General features: G+C 38.6%; 1 protein-coding gene across 9 annotated transcripts in view; it reads right to left on the bottom strand.

Annotated features, from left to right (window-relative positions):
• The window catches only part of LOC115055061 (calcium/calmodulin-dependent protein kinase type II subunit gamma-like), a 53,431-nt gene that overhangs the window by 15,100 nt on the left and 17,463 nt on the right, over positions 1–20,868 (bottom strand). For 5 of the 9 annotated variants that reach the window (XM_029520493.1, XM_029520492.1, XM_029520487.1 and 2 more), the window contains exons 3-13: positions 15,449–15,508; positions 14,339–14,393; positions 13,639–13,704; positions 11,526–11,598; positions 8,105–8,207; positions 7,631–7,714; positions 7,409–7,503; positions 5,094–5,216; positions 4,472–4,555; positions 4,328–4,370; positions 3,383–3,442 (exon numbers count right to left, since the gene is read on the bottom strand). In XM_029520493.1, the coding sequence (XP_029376353.1) occupies positions 3,383–3,442; positions 4,328–4,370; positions 4,472–4,555; positions 5,094–5,216; positions 7,409–7,503; positions 7,631–7,714; positions 8,105–8,207; positions 11,526–11,598; positions 13,639–13,704; positions 14,339–14,393; positions 15,449–15,508 (846 nt within the window). The remainder of the gene's footprint in view (positions 1–3,382; positions 3,443–4,327; positions 4,371–4,471; positions 4,556–5,093; positions 5,217–7,408; positions 7,504–7,630; positions 7,715–8,104; positions 8,208–11,525; positions 11,599–13,638; positions 13,705–14,338; positions 14,394–15,448; positions 15,509–20,868) is intronic. The other 4 variants (XM_029520495.1, XM_029520494.1, XM_029520490.1 and 1 more) reach the window with 1 other exon arrangement.

Below are 20,868 nucleotides of genomic sequence, written 5' to 3' on the forward strand. Positions count from 1 at the left end.
GTCAATCACATTCATATATCTGGTGGAACCAGTGGGACAATCCCATCACGGAAAATAAACACTTGAAATTAAAGAGGAAATTATAGCAGCAAACTGAAATATGAAAAGCAAAAATGGAAAATTAAATCCCATATAGGACATTTGGAGGCATTTTCTATCCTCAATATTTTAAGAACTAGAGTGCATATGCACCTTAAAGGCTCTTTACCGTGTTTTGTATTTTAACTTTGTGTTATGATCCACTCAGTGCTTTTACAGAGCACAAAAGCACTTCAAACTCTGACAGAGTCATTCAGAACTCACTGCTAATGTTTTCTGTGGAATATCATTTCTGTCACTTACCATCTCAATATTCTGATTTGAGACAGTGGGAATGATGGCAGTATTTCATTGTGACTATTACTATTACTATTATGAGACAGAATGCTTTTGCCAGATTTATGACTTAGTCAGTTAAAACTTAGCTTGTAGGTCACAAATGATGATATAGTAATACACCACTGTCATGCTTTAAAGACTTGTACAGTACATACAATTCCTCAGTTATTAAGGTTTGATGCGAATAAATAAAAATATATAGACACTGTGTGTTAAAAAAGTGTAGTGAGTTAGTTTTTATTTACTATCTAATAATCTCATGCATTTCTTGTCTTTACTTCTTTTAATCAAATCATTTGTTAAAAGCCAATGCATTTTTCCCATTTTGATCTCAGGTTTCTTCATGTGCAAACACTTGGACACTTGATGTCAACACACACAAGTAAACAACTAAATAAATGTGTCCACACACACGTGCGCGCATGCATACATACACACACACACACACACACACACACACACAGTAACTTCAGAGAAAATTCAAACCTGTGTCATAGATATTGAATGGATAAAATTGCCATTTGTGACACCAATGTACATTCAGTAACTTACAGCGACAATTTACAAATCACAAACCATAATAACACTGTCAGTTTGTGGTACTGAGCGTTGATGGATGGCAATTATATCCAAATCATACTATAGTGCAAAAAAAAAAAAAAAAAATAGCTTGACACTTCCTGAACTGACTGGAGAAGAAAACACAGACACATTCTTACTGTATAAACACAGTCAGGTCCCAATGATCCCCCCCTTACCTTCCATTTACAAAGTAGGAAGGAGAGCGACAAAGGAGGCAAGAAAACAAACGTGTTTAATATCACCATGTTAACATCTGACCTGCAAACACCTGTCAAGCTTCTGCTTCATGTTAAAACACATCCTTTGGTTATTTTCACATGGGTGTTGGGTTCATGCAATGACCGTGGCTTGTCAACATGTCTGGCATGCAGCATCCACTTCAAACTCTTTATCTTCCAAAGTGCAGTGGAGGGAGCAACTTTTCGAAAAACCATTAAGTGTAGAATGCCAACTGTGTAGCTCTGTAAGATCTCACTCAGTTTTTAAGAATTTTCAGCTTTGGCACTTCCTGATCAAATCATGATTCCTGTATGAATGACCTTTAAGCAGGCAGCCTGCCCTGTCATGTGACTGACATTCGCCTGTAAGTATGCTTCAAACTAACCAGTCTGTTCGGTGGTTTAAGTATTCGAGGACGGCAGTATTGATAGTAATCTGGATCATCAGTCAAAGGTGGGGGTCACAGAGACGGATGAATCATGTAAAAGGAAATAAGAGGGCACAGTCTCAGACAGCACGAAGAAGGTGTGCTTGTTGGATTACCAGTTTTAAAAGGAAAATAAACAAATCTCCTCAGGACGATTTTATGTGCAGTAACTGCTTAAACCAACGACATAAACAACCATCATACGCCATTCATTCACATAAAATGTTATATTTATGATAAAGGGACCACGGTATAAAACGTAGCCTATACAAATAATCTTGTTCTGTTTAAAAGCATATCACAGGACACAGGAGCTCTATCAGGAGGAATGATGCAGCTAAAATGTGGGTGCAGATCATTTCAATGAAACTCAAGATCCCACTTTAAGCGTTGCCAAAGAGGTGTTACTGTTGACATCTATAAAAAGGGTCATTTGTTTCTAAATACCTTCAATGTTTAATACCATCAGATAAGACCTATTGATTAGTTAGATAACTATATTTACCACATAATGGTGTTTGGTTAGTGTGTCAAATACTTCAACATATGAAACATTTTGAAAACATAATATTTACTAACGGCAGCACTGCAGCATAGAGGTTAGCACTGTTGCCTCACAATAAGAAGATTGCGGGATCGGGCCTGGGGAGTTTACATGGTGCTTGCGTGAGTTTCCTCACCGTCCATAGACATCATGTTAGGTTTGACTGGTGACTTGTCCAAAGCTCTGAGTGTGAGTGTGAGTGTGAGTGGTTGTGGTTGTTGGTCACTGTCTCTCTCTAGTGTGTTAGCCCTGCAATGGGCTGGTAACTTGCCCAGAGTGTACCCCGCCTTTGCCCAATGCGAGCTGGGATTGGCTCCAGATGACCCCCGGTGACCCAGAAATGGATAAGTGGTAGAAGATCAATGAATGAATGAATATTTAGTATTGGTGTATTTCGCACAGTAAAATCTGTCCTTTTTGAGACATACATGTTGTCAGAAACATACTGGCAGGGTAAGGGTTATTTTGTTTTTTGTGTGTGCTTTTATCTGTTCACACCAAAACAACAGAGCAGGCAGGAGAGAGGGAGAGACAAAGAAAAATAGATAAAGGACAGTGTGCATTCTGTTTGTCCAGTTTCCCATGCAGGTTTGCATACAGGTCTGTACACTCATACACATGCTTGGCTGGCTATTAGCGCCAGAGCCATGCACAGGAAAGGTTGCAGTGAACACACACAGGCATCGACTGGGCATCGGCCACATATGTGAGGATATAAACCATAAAAAGGAGGTGAAACTGGAGGTGTTGTGAAGGCTGAATGCTGGCTTGTGCATATATGTTTATAATGTAAAAAATGTTAAAAGAGGTTTGCTGCATAGGGACGGATATGCAGCCTGCACCAGTTGTCTTAATGCAGAGCTGTGTAAATTCTCGGCTCTGTGGCAGCTGGAATTAGGTTAGATGGTCATTCCTGGTGTCAGTTATATGGCTGTCATATCCAAAGCAGGAAATGAAATGGAGAGGAAGTGTGTTCATTTGAGCATCAGGACTCACAGCAGTGCTGAAAGGTCAAGAGCTTTTATCTTGTGTCTTATCTTTCTCTTTTATGGTTTACATTTACATGTTTGCGTGTGTTTATATGATGACCCAGTGTAATGACAACCAGTCAAAGGTGGTCAATCAATTCACACGCAGCAGGTGGGGGGTTTCAAGCAGCCCAGTACACATTCCAACAGCACGAGTGCAAAGTTGGCAGTGCTCAACTCCAATTGGCCTTCTCGCAGACGTACCTTCCTGTGCCATTGCAGCTGTGCTGGTGGTAGCAGCAGGGCTGGTATGCTGCCGTCCCACTATTGGACAGAGAGGGATTCAGTGTGCCGCCACCAGTGGGACTTACTAAGGCCTGAAAGACTTTTTCTTTCCTGATCTCTTTAAATCAGTAAACTTTTGAGTTTAAGACAAGAGTGGAAAAACACGGCATGTCAAACAGGGAGCCAGATCCTGCACCATCCAGTGAGCCAATTTCTATTATAATAAAGTGAAGCAACAGATGGGAAGCCTCAGCATCGAAATACCTGCACCATGAAATAATTGATCTTATATCTATTTACATTCCATTGAAAAAGTCATCCACAGTTATGCAGAAAGCAGTCGATAGGCCAAGCTTGTCTGGCTTCTTCAGTCTATATCAGTCTTGACTAATAGAAGGCAGGTGACCATTATCCATAACAGCTGCTTTACATATATGAAAGCATATAAACACAGGGTCAATAGCCTTAATGCATTAACCTGCTTGGCCAGTCCAGCCTACAAAGTGGATGTTGCATCAAAAGTGCACTATGTTTCTATGACCAAATTGCTTACAAGCAGGAAATCCAAGCCAAACTCTTGGAGTGTGAAACCAAACTTACAAACAATGCTGACAAGTACATTTTAACAACACAAAAAATGTGTGGTTGAGGAAAGTATACCCAAAAAAAGAAAACTGCAGACAGAAAGTACAGGAGCAGAACATCAGTTATACAAATCATATGGCTACTACGACAGATCAGATCAGGAAAGACGGTGTATGCAACTTAAGACCATTAGTTATTATGACTTGGCACAAGTATGTTTTTTTAGTTGCAAAGCCAGGTACAACTTTGTATGGATTTATCAACAGCACCATTTCAAGTCTATGGGCCAAAGAGTTGTCTCGTGCTTGATGTTTTAGCAGAATAGCTGCTAAAGCTCACCTGAGAAGTTCCTGGACACCAACATTGTTGTAAGGATCGCACCCTACAGAGACACAAAAAAAGAAATATCAGTATTATTAGAATTAATTTTACATGTGTATGTGTTTGCGGTGTTTATGTGTGTGCCAGTGTGTCCGCACTCACTTTCAGTTTTCTCCTGGCATTGAACTTGCGGAGACATTCGACAGTCTCTTGGCGGTGCATCATGGACGCCACAGTGGAGCGTTGCTGTGTGTGAAAAAAACAACAAAATGGAGGAAAATAACACTAAAGACTTTGTCATTCAGTATATTACTACTGCTCCTTGAGGTGGGCAGATCAATCACTTATGTATCAATTTTACCAATACAATTACTACCATCAATGGCATACCAAAGAAGTGGTTGAATCGTGCGCTGTCTTCGTACTACTGTGTTTGTATCTTTTCTACTGATTTGTGTATATGTGATTTGATGACCTCTTTGGTATGCAAATTCACATAATTGAACATGTATTACTCACTGTGTTTCACTTAAGCCAAAACTACAAAATGTTTTTGGGTATATAATGCAGGTCCCAAAAAAAATGAGGAAACTCAATTCTTTTACAATTTATGTCTGGGACTGTGACTGACAGCTCCCAGCCATGTCCACCTGCAAGCCATTTCCTATATTGAGTCAATCAAGAGAAAAAGAAATGCAGAGAAAAAACATGACATTGTTTGTATCTCTTGTATCAATATTTTAGAGGCTGGAGAAGATAAGTTTGATGTTAAAGTGTGACTTACGCAGACCCAAGGATGCTTGAGGGCCTGGTCGGCAGTGATCCTTTTGGCAGGGTTAATGGTTAACATCTGATTGATCAGATTCTTCGCCTCAGGGGTCACTGTGTCCCACTCTGGAGAAGGAAACTGAAAGAAAGATGGAGGTAGGGAAGAAATTTGAAGAAGGTATAAAACTGGTCATACGCCTTCATTGAAGAGACATGCATATGAATACAGATTTCTATGCAGATATGAATAGCACTTTGATCAACCCTGTTTTTTTAAACTGTGCAATAGAAATAAACTGGACTGGATTGGATGCACAAATCTGTAGTTACAAAACCATGTAAAGAACTTTCAGCTTCTCATGCTCTAATTAAGAAATAGTTAAGAAAATGATTTTTCAATGCCCAAGTCCCACATCTGCAAACTAAAACATTTAATGGTGAGGCAGAAATCCCAGCATCATGTGTCATATGTGAGTGACTGAGATGTGCACCTCTTTCCTCATTGCTTAATCATATAGGGGAGGATCTGACAAATAATAGCAGGGAAATGTTGACAGAGGTAGGCAGTGTGTGTTGCTCATGCAAGTTGCAACTTTCAAATTTCCTTGTAACTTCTTTGGCTTTGAGGGTGAGGTGTAAAGAAGAGAAGGGAGGGTTGTGTTGTCTAAGAGAGATAACGGTAAATATCAGACTGAAAAAAACAAAAACGGAGCACTCAGGGTAGTGGATGCCATATCAGCTTACCACAAAACAAGTGGAGCAAGACGGATGTATTCACTTAGAGTTAGATATGACAGTTACTGAGCTGTAAAACTACTACAGGCTCCAACTGAACTTATCGACCTGGGGTGATCTGAAAGTCGCCATATAATCATCATCAACATTAACACCATCTCCACATGCTCTGCACAGAAAAAGCTGGACCAATCTTACTCCATTTTTGTTTTGTTTTCATTTCGGCTCCACATGAACATGCTTAACATTTTCCAGCAGAGTAATAATATTTCAATAAATATTATTCTCTCGTATTTCTATGATATTTAGTTGACCTGGCACTGAATATAGGCAGATCACACTGTAACATACCCTCTATACACCCAGAGTACAGTAGCTGTATTTTTTATATTTGTATTTCTTTTTACTGTATTTTATTTTATTTTTTAACAAAGTAATTATTTTTTTTTACTCTTTGATGCTCCAATTTGTGTTTCTATTGTATGACACAACATAATGAAATTATTGATTGACAATTTTCCATTGAAGGAAGCTGAGCGGTGAATAATTTGATTCATGAAGTGGTTGAGTAGTTTTTAAAGTTTTTCAGCTCTACCCACCGCCCCCATGCCTCATTACAGCAGCAAAAAGTGCATACAATGTGCTGACTACAAAGGAAAGTTGCCCAGTCAGTTGTCCATGACTGATATAATAGAAATAAATAAATAAGTACGATTCCAGGTATCTGCATTACAATGTTGACATTCATAGTGGAATATGCTTCATGGAATATGCTCCTCATGCTCCTATCAGTGTTCATATTATGCACATTCATTAGATGTGGTTGCTTCAAATTATGGAAATTAATACTGATAATAAATTCCTATCTCCCAAAGGACTATGACAGGATCTGATAAATAAGTCTATTGCAAAAATGTATGAAATACGGAGAAAGTCATTAAAAACTAAGATCTAATTTTTAAATGACTTTCATAACAGACTTTAGAATGTGTTATTTGGCGAAACTTAAACTGAAGATAGCCTGCAGGACTCATTGAGACCTACTTATTCAAATAAATGTATTCAAATACATTTCAAACAGAAAACGTCGATTATGTGATAGAATTCAAGATTGCTGAATGCTGCGGATGCTCTCGAAGAAAACTCCACAGACTTTAACAGTCATCTTCATAGATCAATATACTCAACATGTATGGAATACATGAAACCAATGAGGAATCAGCTTGTAAATCAACTGCATAAAAGGCAGCCATTTATTAAAGCTACCTTGATTGATATGATATTAATAATAAAACAAATGACGACTGTACTACCTCAAGTGGTAGGAAAAACCAGGACTTATCTGATTTCCTTTCTTCCCCAGTTGAACTCAAAACGTTCTCCATCTTTTATCTGTGTTTTGATTAATTCAGTATCATGTATCTTTTCAGAGTGAAACTAATGGTGGAAGCTTTATATATTTACTTTTGCGTTATGAAAATGTAACTGGGATTTGTGACAATATAATCTATATAATATAAAGAGTCACAGTGCTACTGTATTCTCACCATGGCCAATAACATGGATTTATCAAGAGCACGAGAGAAAAGAACTCACATCATATGCTCCGGCCTTGATTTGCTGGTACAATTTGTGTTGGTCCTCGTCCCAGAAAGGAGGGTATCCCACCAATAAGATGTACAGGATCACACCTGACACACACAGACAATCTGTATAAATATACTGCACAAACCTTTATAAAAACTTTCTTACACTTCTCTAAAAGAACATTAGTGAACATATAGCAGCATCCACACACAGAAAAACTGGCTAACTGACCACATGCCCATATGTCCACTGGCTTGCCGTATGGGTCCTTTCTCAACACCTCTGGGGACAGATATCCTGGTGTCCCTGCAAATCCTGTAACAATACAACCATGTTCAAAGTGTGTTTCATGTTTTACCAAGAAGTGACAGTTCAGTACCAGCCTATTTAATTCTGTTTGAATGTAGCATTAATATTCACAGCAAAACTGTGACACAACTTCAAACACTACAAAGTTAATGTAAATGTCGTAATTTTATAGGACTAGTCTCAACACATGCAAATGTGTGTCTGATTTTTCTATCCCTCTGGGAACACTAATTATTATCATCTATTTATTAATTTCCTCATGCAGCAGAAATACAGCATATTAATATAAATTATCTTGCTAGTAATCAAATACTTTGCTGAAATTACTATCAATTCCCAGCGTAGAAACAATGCAGAGAGTAAAGTTTTAAGTGTTAGCAGAATGTGATTTCTTACCAAACCAAGCCTGTTGGTCACCCTGCACCTCGATGGCCAGCCCAAAGTCTGCAAGCTTCACTGCTGCTCCCTTCATTTTGCTGGCCAGGAGAAGGTTCTCGGGCTGCAACGCAGAAACAAACAAAACTAATCCAATAATTCTGTAAAACATCGAACTTACACACAAAAGCCCTAACCCAGCTAGATGAGACAAACGCAATGACTTAACATTTTCAAATTATACTCTGGGAGGTTTTACATAAAATAATGCAGACAGCATTTGTGAGTAAAAGATGAAAAAAAATCCATTGAATCAGGGGCAAAAGAGATAGGCATGTACTCTACTTTAGGGAATGTCCTATCCGTCCGCATGACTGGATGAGCTGCAGGGGTACGATGACATCTACAGTAATAATGAGGCATGAATTGGTCAAGCAGGCCTCCCGCCTCCCAAAGGAAAAGACCTCAGCAGTCAGCTGTCACAGGATTTAACTAAGTATTTTGACAGTAACTGTCTGGAACTGGAAAAAATAGGCAAATTTTAACGGTTGTCTTAACTGCTTCCTCTCTTTCCTTGTTTGCATCCTGTTACATCATTGTAATAGAGAAAAAACAGGTCAGGTCATGTGCACTCTGATATGAGGTCAGTTATTGACATAACAGCACAGCTGTTTTTCTTCATAATATGGGGCCCACAACCTTTTTTCCTCTCTTTCTACAATGACTGTGTTTAGCAATGTTACCTCACAGAAAGAACGTCCTTGAGTGAGGCAGAAATTTTCACCCTTTTAATTGACCTTATCCTCATAGATCATCCATTATCACATTAATTAGATCTTCAGGATTGCAGCATTAAGTTCTCACTGTCTACTTTACAGTATGATAATGCTATTGCAAATGCATACACAAATCAATGCAATTCAAACTGTCAAATTCGATCTGGTCTGTACTGTGATCGTTTCACAGCTAAGTGTAAATCCAGTGTGTACAATGTCAGCTTGTTTTTAAGAGAAAAAAACATGCATTTTCCACCCAAATCAAGCTGCTTGTCAAAGAGACTAACCTGACCTCTTCAGGAGACTAGTAAAAGACAGCTTTGATATGCAACATAAGGGTCATTCAACAGCAGCCAAGATAGTGCTAGTGGGTTTCTCCACTGACACTAGCTACTGGTGGTATGCCTGATGATCCTCATCTTCTTTCCTTCAAGAGTATCATACCTAACACATCAGCCTACTTTAAGATCTGATGACATTATGACTCTTGTTAATAATAAGTATGAATGCAAAGTTGTGTTATGATGGTATGCTAATATCAGGATTAAAGGGACCTCAGTGCATTTTACCCCTGGTTAATGGGTACTTGGTGCATACTGGGACAAGTTCTGGGTCCCTTTGATCCTTTTAAGGAAAAGCAATGGATTCAAAAGATGTTTTTCTTAAGGAATTTGGTGGCCATTTGGTAGAGTATATACATTATACTGCCCTCCTCACCACAAAGGAGGACATAAGGATGGAACACTTGGACCAACTGTCTTCACGCATCTAGTATGTTTAATTTCATCTGTCAGTCATGCTTGCTCTCCACCTCCAGTTATCATCCATCCATCCACTCTGAGATGAGACAACAGGAGGGACGGTGAGACATGAAGGCTGTGTGGGAGCAGAGAGCTGGAGATGAAGTGACAGGACAACAAAGAGAGAGACAGATAGAGATAGATAGATGGGAGGTGGCATAATGAGTCCCTAAGCTGGCGCTGCAGCAGCCGGGTGACCTCACCCTTCAGTTGCCATGGCAACCCTGCCTGCCACCAGCCAACAGTGTTCAACTCTTTCTCAATGATTCTTGTTTTCCCTTCAGCGAATCGCCCTCTGAGATGGCATGAGGCGAAAATATCGTGTGTGTGTGTGTGTGTGTGTGTGTGTGTGTGTTAGGTTAAACCTTTCAATTACTCAGTTTGCTGCCATTATCATTATCATCATCATTACTATTACAAGTCTTTTGCCCAGTTGGGGGCTGTAAACACAAAACTGTAATATAATTGTTTTTAAAGATGTGGTAATTGAAGTGCAGACTTACATTTAGTTAAGGGTATTACTTCGACATTGTGTTTCTGCTCCTGGCATCAGTCTGTTTTTAGCTCTGTTTTTAAAAATACTGTGTTAACCAGTCGGTTCTAACCTTGTTGAGGTAGTGGACAATTTATTAGTCGACTGCTGCAGCTGGAATCAAAGTTGATGAGTTAGTGTAAACGAAAACACTCAACAGGGTTTAGCAGGTTTACACCAGTTTTAAGGTTGGATATTGCATTAATTGTGAAATTACAGCCAAAAACGTGTTGGTGAGACATTGGGGCATTAATTTTTGACCTAGCCCAGCAAAATCTAATCGGTTCATCCTGACATATCTGGCATGTTTGGAGAGTTTGCCATACAAAAATTTTAAATACATTCTGATGGGGCTGGAAAATATTTGGCTGCAGCCGCAGTTCAATGGAGTTTTTTTTTTTTTGTTGTTGTTATTGTTTTTTTTTTTTTGGTTAATGCTTGTTCAGTAGTTAGTAGGTAGGTAGTAGTAGTAGTTTAAAAATAACTATTTGCAGCAATGATGCATGTACAAACATGATGACCATGCATGAAGAGAATTGTACATTAATGTGATGGATTCTCTGTCCTCATAATCTATCGTAATTATTGTCCTCAAACTCTTCACTCTCTATGTTCATTTGATACAGAGAAAGATACTCAAGTTAAAAATCAATGGAAAGCCAGCCAGACCCATTTAAACCGCTCTCACATAAAAACATTTTCCAATTACACTTCCCCTGGAGTAATGGTTTAATTTTGCGCCTTCACATAAAAGTATAAGCAAACTATTAAAGTTTAGGACCCTAAACCCAGTTCTACCAATAAGAGATACATGTGGAATCAGATGTCTAAATCTCCAGTCAATTTTCTGTCATTATTTAATGTATTATTAAAATCAAATAACATAGCCGAGGAGGCAATTGTACTGTTGGTTTCTGCTGTGGGTGAACAATATTGCTGCAAGGGAAATCATCACTGGCCGTCATCTCACCCACCGACCAGCTATTAATAGCAGCTGGTCTGCTTTCGTCACTCCTCAGACGTGCAGGAAGGAGGGGGGACGAAAGAGTGGAGTAGATGAAAAAAGGGGAGGGGGTATAAATGTCAAAAGATGGGAACTGAGAAATAAGAGGTGAAAGGAGGCAGGTGTTGAAAAGGATGACGCTCATCCCTTAAGTTGTTCCTAACATCACAGTATGACGTCTGTGTCTGTGTGTGCGTGTAGACGTGTTGTCAATCTCAACAAGTGACTTTTACTTAATTCACCTCCCAATGATAGTCTCTATAAGTGATACTACTATGTCAGTTGGCACAGGAGCTCCTCCCGTATTCATTATTGGTACACAGCAACTCACCTTGAGGTCCCTGTGAACGATGTCGTGCTGGTGGATGTGACTGACACTCTCCAGGATCTGATTGATGCAGTGGCTGCAGGAGACAAGAATGTGAGACAGAGGAAAGATATATTTTGTAAAAACGACTAAATGATTATTCCCAGCGTTGATCAATTTTGCAATTATTTTTCTTTTTTATTTTTAGACAAATTGTTTGGTTGATAAAATGTCACGATGAAATGAAAATAATGAAAAAAAACTTCCATCACAGAGCCCAAGTGGCATCTTGAACAAAAAAACGTTTGAAAAATCTAGGATCTAGGATGAACCGATTAGATTTTGCTGGGCAACAACAGAGAGAGGAATTATGAAGTTAAGTACAAAAACTGCACAACTATTGTATATCTATTGTTTTTTCGCATTACCAAGCAAATGTTTCGCGGAGGGACAGTACGTGCCAATTATCCAACAATTTAAACAATAGAATGTCTCTCCACCGATTGGAACAACTAAATAACTTGGTTTGTGATGTGGTCATATATCATACCATATAAACTACTTCATCCTTAATTTGCCCATGGTTGGAAAAAAGCTAATCCTGCAACCAGCAATTTGTTCATGACATCATTTCCTTTTTCTAATTTTGACAAATTAATTCAAAAGATTTTTGTGTTGAATTGGATGTGTGAATAAGTGGGAGTAAATTTGGGTGCACTTTTATGTGACTGAATCTTTCGAAGGAAGTCAAGTGGGCAGAGGGGGTGAGTGTGTGTGTGTGTGTGTGTGTGTGTGTGTGTGTGTGTGTGTGTGTGTGTGTGTGTGTGTGTGCGCGCCTTTTGTTGATGTACAGTAGTGTGGGTATCTTATGTAAACTTGCATATCAGCAATTTCAGTGGTGTGTGTTACACAGTTAAAATGACCATTATTTCTTTTAAATTCAAGCAAGCTTGGCATTAGTGAAAATGAAGATGGGGTCAGCAACAGAGGGGTGTTACGAGACAAATTTTGTGAGAGTAGCGTTCCTCTCTCTGTAACACAGAATCTCAAGAAAAGCCCCTGGCGTTGTGTCCAAATGAGGCTAAATTTGGACTACACATCTCGTTCTGCATATCTTCTCTACCCAAACTCAGCATTTCACTACCCCCATTTTATCTGCCTCCCACATTTCTGCAGATAATTCAGTGTCCCATCTGACAACCCTGATCCTGTCCTTACCCTCTTTAGCACTGTCATATATTTGTGTCTTGTCCCCACCAAATGTGAACTTATTTCTGTCCTGCCTTACTTTCTGCTTCAATTTTTTTCTGACTGAAAATGTTAATCCCAATTGTGTGTACCAATCTACTAGACTTGTTTATGATAGTCCTTAAATAATATTGATAGACGTTATTTATATATATCAGGTTGTGTTTTTGGAAGACATTAAAGTAACATTCAGAAAAACAACCTGAGGATGTGGCTGTGGTCACTTGCTGGGCTTTGGCAGTTAAAATATTAAACTTTTGGGTGTCCATGCTTCTGCTTTCATGTTTGTATGACTGTATGACTTGAATATCTGACAACGTAATGAAGTTCCTATGAGACAAAGTATTGTGTTTTTATTTGATCTGCTGGTTTATGAACTCGATAAAAGAATCATGTCAAAAGCCCTCACCTGGTACAGGTGGTAGAAATGACAGATTATATCAGTTGTAGTTGTATATTGTTGTAGTATTGACTGAACGGGAGATTTTTAAAGAACTACACAAGCAAAGAATGGACAGATGTTGCGCAGGTTGCCTGAAAATGCTAAAACATGATCATGTTGATGAGTAGTTTTGTTTTATTTCAATGTTGACAGATTTACATTGTATATGGAATAATATAGGGCAGCACCGTGGTGTGGCTGTTAGCGCTGTTTGTTATTATTTATTGACTAAATTAAAAACCCCTGAGGCAGATGGGCAGAGAGAAAGCATATACCGCACTGAAAACAACCACAGAAAACCGCACAAGCATTTCTGCTGCTGTAAAAACATAAAGCCCATAAATATAGGTTTAAACAATAAAACATTTTGAGCATTTGTAACACAACTTTTCTGTTTTATACTGACTTCATAACATGCTCACACCTCAGCAGGATGGTATACTGTACCTTGCATCTGCCTCACTGTAATACTCTCTGGCAACGATGTCCTCAAACAGCTCTCCTCCAGTGACACTGCAGGCAGACAGACAGAAAATGGCTTATGAAACCTTTCTACAGGGAGTATTAAATATCATACACCTTACACTTATGCTGGCGTGATAGATAATCAGCTAAAGCTTTTTGATTAAGTATTTGTGTTTATGTATAGACAGCCATGTAGAATCAACATGCTGGTCCTTTCAGAGGCTACTTGAAGCCTCCACAAGAATCACTTGGACATTGGGGAATATGAACAGACATTATTTGTGATCACAGTGAACACCTCAACATTTCCATTAGAAGACACTTTACATGTTACACAGGTGGTAGAAATAGCAGGGCAGATGTGACGAACTGAAGCGATTCAGAGTATGAAAAAGGCAGCCCGCTCTACCTTTGTTTTTATTAATGGGATAAGCATGGTATAAAGGGAGTGATATTTACATTATATGTCAAAAAAATTGTTCCTGTCCTTCATGTCAGAGTTGAACGACAGAAACACTGATACATACTGTACTGCTATGAATAGTGATTATCATGGAAAATAAAAAAGGGAAAAAGCTATTTTAACTTATTAGTTGCCTGGGTGAGCCAATTTACCCTGGAGCAATACTCAAACCTGAACCTGTGACCGATGCGTACGAGTGTGTGTGTATGGGTTACTCACAGGTCAAAGACAAGATAATGGAAACCTTCCTCTGAGATACTGTCATGTAGTCGTACTAGTTGGGGAGAAAGGAACAGAGAGAGTCTTCAGTTAGAAATGGTTGAATGATATTATCTTCTCTAACTTTATGAATTGTCCACTGTAGAGGAGGAGGTGGTCAAGTGCCCCATAATAGTGATATCATTGACTTGTGATTTCATTTTCAAGGTAAATTGTGATAATATGTCTGGAGTCTGAAAGTCTGAGCCTTTTTTGGGGTAAGGCAGTCTCTATAATTCCTGTTTTGCAGGATAGTCCAACCATCAGGTTTGCAGACAAACCTCTGAAATGTGAAACAAAACCCTAATATACTGTTCTCACACTTCAACATGAAGGTCAGATGTCGCCCACCAACTGACCTGACATGAAGGATGCTGTGAATATGAGTTGACAAAGCGCACACACACACTGCACAAAGTAAACAGTGTTGATCCCATTAGTGCGACCAGCTGACTCTGCATGTCTGTTCAAACTCATTTCACCTCTCTGGCTGCTGGCCAGTTGCACCATGCAAACGCAAAAGGTAACTGGCTGATTTGCCTATGCACTGTTGTCATTTGCTTGAATTATGTTACACTGAACAATGAGATAAGACTTAACTCAAAAAAATGACAGTTGTTCTTTTTAAAATAACTACAAGGTTTCAGCTTAAAAGGGAAAAATGTCAGTTTCAGGTCACTTTTTTAGTGACTCAACAGATATTAATATTGTTTTATCAGTTGATGCTTAAAATTCTTCCTGTATGAGAAATGCTTATGAACATGATTTTGAATAAACAGCATATTTCTGTATGGGGTTTAGAGATTAAAGTTGTAAACATGCTTCAATCCAATAAATTTTTTGTGCTTTATATCCATGTTTGGTGTTTACAGTACTTTTTTAGAAAATTTTAGTCCTCCTTTTTCCAAAAGTAGACTTCAGGATTCATGTTATTCCAGTTAAATAAGACCCATTTTTACAAAACAAGTGGTTATCAATTTAATACCTCCCTTTATATGAGCAAAGTTTTTATTACTCCCCCAATGTTCTGAAACAGCTGCTTCATTAATCCATCCCTCAGTGGTGACTCACCTATGTTTGGATGTTTCAGGAGACGACAGATTCTTGCCTCCCGTTCCAGTTTCTGATGATCTAAGAAAAGAACAGAGGAGGACAAATCAGCAAAGACACTATGCCAGCTACAGGAAGGGGAGCTTTTTGTCCAACATGTAACCAAAATACCAGGAAGAAAAACACCCTTCCTACACTTTGGCGAGTTGACAAAGCCAAAACAAAAGCACAAGTATACAATTTGGGCAGCGTAGCACCACCTAAATCTTGACTGCAGTTCACAGTGTTCAATTCAACTTTTGCAAGATCGCATTTTGAAAACATTTTTTTTTTCCTACATAAGCTTTTAATAACTCTTCAATATTTTAGCACTGATAAATAATAAATAATTTCTTTGGTTTTTCTAAAGCAAAGATCTTTGCAACCATTAAAACTTGATAACTTGTTTGGGACAATTTCAAAAACACCAGCTACTATGTGAACTGATTTTCTGTTAGTCATGTGGCTTCAACAAATGAACATACAAGCACCTACTTCTTAATTCCACTCAGTCTCAACAGTTTTCTTCTACACTTTAATGCAGGAAACCAGACAAGCCAGAAGGCCAGTGGCTGTCAACTGAGACAAGCTTGAACAAATACACAGACAGGCAGTTATATATTCTGTGTACATGTGCACACACACACACACACACACACACACACACACACACACACACACACACACACACACTAAACCCTTTAGTACAAGCTTTTTTTGCACTTAGTGAAATTAGACTTGTGGGTTCAGCCATAATATAATCAGTGTGCAGTTAATGATTCTAATGGCAAGGGGAGAATGTCTCCTCTTCCCTCTCTCTCTCGCTATTTCTCTCACTCTGTGTCTGTGTCTGGGTGTAGTTGCATATTTAGGAAAGACAGATTGGTTGCAGGACAGATACAGTAGACAAATACTGTGGATGGCATCTCCTGTTGTTGTTCCTGTTAAAGGTCAAGTTCATACTGGACTCTAACCAGCTGCTGGTCCCAGGGGACAGATGGGCTTGCTTGTGCGCTCATTCCTGCCTGTGTGTGCGCACACAGGCAGGAATAGCCACTCAACATCCCTAATCCCCCTCCAGTTGAAGGCTTTAGGCAGTGTTATTTTATGAAGATAATCAAACACATTAATGCTGCCAGTGAGAAAATGTTTAATATTTATCACCAATACACCAGAGATCCAATGATGAGTTGAGTGATTAATTACTCTAATCAAAGAAAGGTATTTGGCAGCTGTTTAGTTTTAGGTACTTGTTTTAGTCATATTTCTTGCAAAATTGCAAACAATTTGTAGGTTCCATTTTCATAAATGTCAAGTTTGTCATAATCTGAATCTCTTTGGTATTTGAATGTTGGTACAGTAAAAAAAAAAAAACGATTTAAATGCATTTCTTTTAACTTTGAAGCATTATTTCTATCATTATTCATAATTTTCAAGTATTTTTAAGACAAAGTTATTCATAAATCAATCAGATACATAACAGAAATAAATCATTACTTATTGTACATACGTTGGTTGGATTTCTTGTATGTACATCTCCCACTATTAGATATTTACTCTCATTCATACAACAGTTAAATTAAAAAGTAAACTTTTTGTGTTTGGAGTGGAAAGAAAAATTATATCAATGTATGCATGCATAGTAAGACCTTTAACATTCACAGACTACTGTTGCATTAGCCCTTTCTTATCCACAACAGATTAAACTGCAACAGGTACAAGTGAATTGGAAACAAAGAACTAGCATAATATAGAGTTCTTAATGGCAATATCTCATTTTAATGTGTCTAAAATAGATTCTCAAAAGGCTGATAAAAACAAGCTCTTTTTTACAGTTTATTTCAATATTGTTGTGTAAATGAGAAATGTAGCTAAGAGAAGAGTGGAGAGTAAAGTAAAAGAGTAATCTGTCAGGAGGAAGTTTGAGGAAGCTTTATTCATGGTTGCTGATTGTACAGCAAACACAAACTAATTGCTAGGACATGCAATTCTAATATTCTGTTTCCAGTAACAAAGCTGTCAATGACCGGACAAGCAGCAAACTCTATGATCAATGAACACAGCTAATAGGATCGAAGTTAGGGAAGGCTTCAGTTTGTTCACAGCCATGACTGGCTGGAAAAACATGAGCAGGAAAAGTGGACAGAAAATATTTCCTTCCTCCAAAGCAAACACAGCGGGGCCTTTAAAAGGTAACAGAAAATCAATTGCATGACTACAATGTAAACATGTAGTTTGTAGTCTTGTGTGCATACAAGCCAATTCAATAGGGATGCAGCGATACTGAACTGTTAGCAATTAGATATCCAATTAGATATCCTATTTTAATGCAATAACCCTCAGTATTAAAAATATAACGTCTGATATAGCAGACGTTATATATGATCTTTACTTGATATTTAGTACACAGTATGAAAAGTCCCAATACATGAGAAGCATATAAAATGCTGTAGATTAATATTCAGTTGATCAACCCACTAATTAATCATTCCCAATGCAATCATTTCAAATTTAGAATGGTAAATGAAAATAATTTTAGCTGCAGCCTTGCTTTGGGACATATAAATGGAGAGAAGGAGAGAAAAAAAAAGCAGCTACACTATGTTCAATAACTAACTGATAGAGAGGTGGCATCTATGGGTTAGAAATCTTCATGTTTATGCATTGATTTCCTATTAAATCTGCTGTCCTTATCCCCAGAAAAAAGCTCCTGCAGGAAGATAGATGGAGGATAAATTGCCATCACCACTCTGACCTAAACCAATCAGCCGTAGCCTTTATCCTGCATGCATCCAAAGCCTCCACAGACATGCCTCCAAGCTGGCCTTTCCCATTCAGTTCAGCATCCAAACTTTTTCTCAGACATCACAGATACACACAAGCTTTAATCTGACCAGTATGTTCAGAGGATGAGAAATCAAAGCATGCTGCAGACATTCCTCAACCTCCCTCTCAGAACCATAATGGGCTATTTTGGCTGCTTGTATTCTTAGAAGTTGAATCTGCCTGCAAAAATAGGACTATTTTGCAATGTTGGCCTGAGATGACGGCTTTATTATGCTTGTGATAGCAAACAGTCTTGGCAGCTGGCTGCTTAGATATGCTAGAATCTGAATGAGGAGTTTTTATAGAAAGATGAGAGAATATGTGCAGGCTTTAAAAGGACAAATTGTGGAGAAAGGAATAGAGACAAGAGAAACCGATTAAACCTTAACAGAAGCTGCACGCTGGCAAAAACAGAAGGCAACTGCAGGCTCTTTATAGAGTCAACACAACCAGCACAGTGTGATTGGAAGCGAGGGACAGAATCAATTGGAATGCACTGAATTAGAGGCAATTGATCCCCTTTGTCAAAACTCTTTAGTAAACTAGATTTAATGTAATTAGAGTGTGTGATTGTCTTCATGTCAGTGCTGTATTATTGTGGTTACAGCTGTTCAATCCCATAAAATAAAGCAGTGAGCAGCTGGTAGCCTTAAATCTAACGGCCATAAAGTGTTAACTGATCATTAAACCTAAATAACTAGTATCACATATTAGATTAACATAGTGGCAGGATGTAGTACATTTATGCTGTTTAAATTCTTCAACACATATTGCGCAACTACAGGAAATTCAATGGGGGGAAAGCTCAACAAAACCAAAAGAAGTCGAGCTATGTGGGCAGTTCACTGGCTGAAACCAAACAAAACGGTGAGTGCATGCATGGAAACCCATGACAGGTCATAAGCATCCTGTCATGCATCTCCCACCATCACCAAACACCTCTCCAAAAGCAACTTACATGTTTATAAAAGGGTAGGAATGATTTCAGGATGGTTTTATTAGATCTATTATTAGATCATTCAGCTTAACAAATGAATATGAATATGAATATGAATATTTATTGTCAGTGAAGTCAACTTAAGAGGTGGGAAGCTATGACGTTTGTGTCCACAGGGTGACGGAGTGTGATAGAGAGCGTACCACGAAGGCTTAGCCTTAACCACAGCAGCCCTGGTTCAAATCTCACAGGGGACTGCACACAATCCCAACCTCTCCCTGCCCCCTCCTTCCCTCCCTCCTGTGGGAGCTGCTGTGATATCATAACTTCTGCTCCATAGTGAAGGACTACAGCACTTAGCCCATTTGGACTGAGTGATAGCGTGGCTCATAATCATTTTAATTTATCCACCTGGCCTTCCCCTTATTACGCTCTCATCTAGACGCTCTGAACTGAACAGAATACAGGAATAATGGATGGATGGGTAGATAAATGGCTTCTTTCAGTCCACACCCACTGTTTGAAAAATGATCTATATCCCCTCCCCCACGTACACAAGTACAACAATTAACTTCAGCCTGCATGGGAAGGGACACATTGCTCTACAATAAATGTCAACACACTGAGTATAGGAGTAAAAGAAAAAAAAAGGCCAAAGACACTTTCATTCTTTCTATTGTCAAGAGGTCATTGTTGTCTTTTTTTTTTTTTTTTTTTTTTTTTGTCTGCACTGTCTGCAGATTTTGTTGCTGAAATGGGAGTTCATCTAGCTGGCAACAAGCATGACACCGTCTTCCGGCTGTACTAAAACCCTATGCTATCGTGGTCCTATCCTTACTTGAGATTTTAGAGAAGTATAATAAATTTGATATTAATCTGATATGGGTATAGTGAGTGGTAAAATATTACTGTGTTATAACTGTTGTGATTAGGGCTGAGGTCATCTGTTTGCAACTCAAAGTCTCGTCTTCTCCGAGAGTGGCAGAGCAGTCTGAGTCGACAAATATCACGGTTGCCATGTGCTGTTCTTCATCATCTGATTGGAGCAAACCTGGCAATCTGCTCCCAAAGCATAGCTGGACATTAACATAATGAGTCGCTGATGAGGCACAACTGGCACACACACACACACACACACGCACACACACACACACACACAAAAGCTTCTGAATCTGAAAACAACTTTATCATGGACTCACTTATGCATAGCTGCAAGTAGCTGCACACAAGTATCCCAATGCCACAACACACTGGCCTCGTTGTTGACTTCAACACAATGCAAGTGAGACACACTGTCATCAGTCAGTGAGCATTCTCTGCAATATCTGTGGTTTCTGGTTTAATAGAAAACCTTAATTGGAAAAATAATTACTCAAGAAGCAAAGATGAATAATTTGCTACAGTACAGTCGCTATTTCTATATATTTTATTTTCAACCAATAGCTAAACATACTATAATGTCAAATTTAATTGTGTGTATGTGTGTCTGTGCGTAGGGCTGACTGGGAAAGGGAAGAGACAACAAAACCCAATACAGACACCACTTTTGGACATTTGCACAAACACATAGGATGAAACTCAGTGTGTTCATGACCAAATGATGATGGCAAATTCACAGTGATGATACTCAAAAATACTG

This window comes from Echeneis naucrates, chromosome 15 (assembly GCF_900963305.1).
Source record: "Echeneis naucrates chromosome 15, fEcheNa1.1, whole genome shotgun sequence".
NCBI lineage: Eukaryota > Metazoa > Chordata > Actinopteri > Carangiformes > Echeneidae > Echeneis > Echeneis naucrates.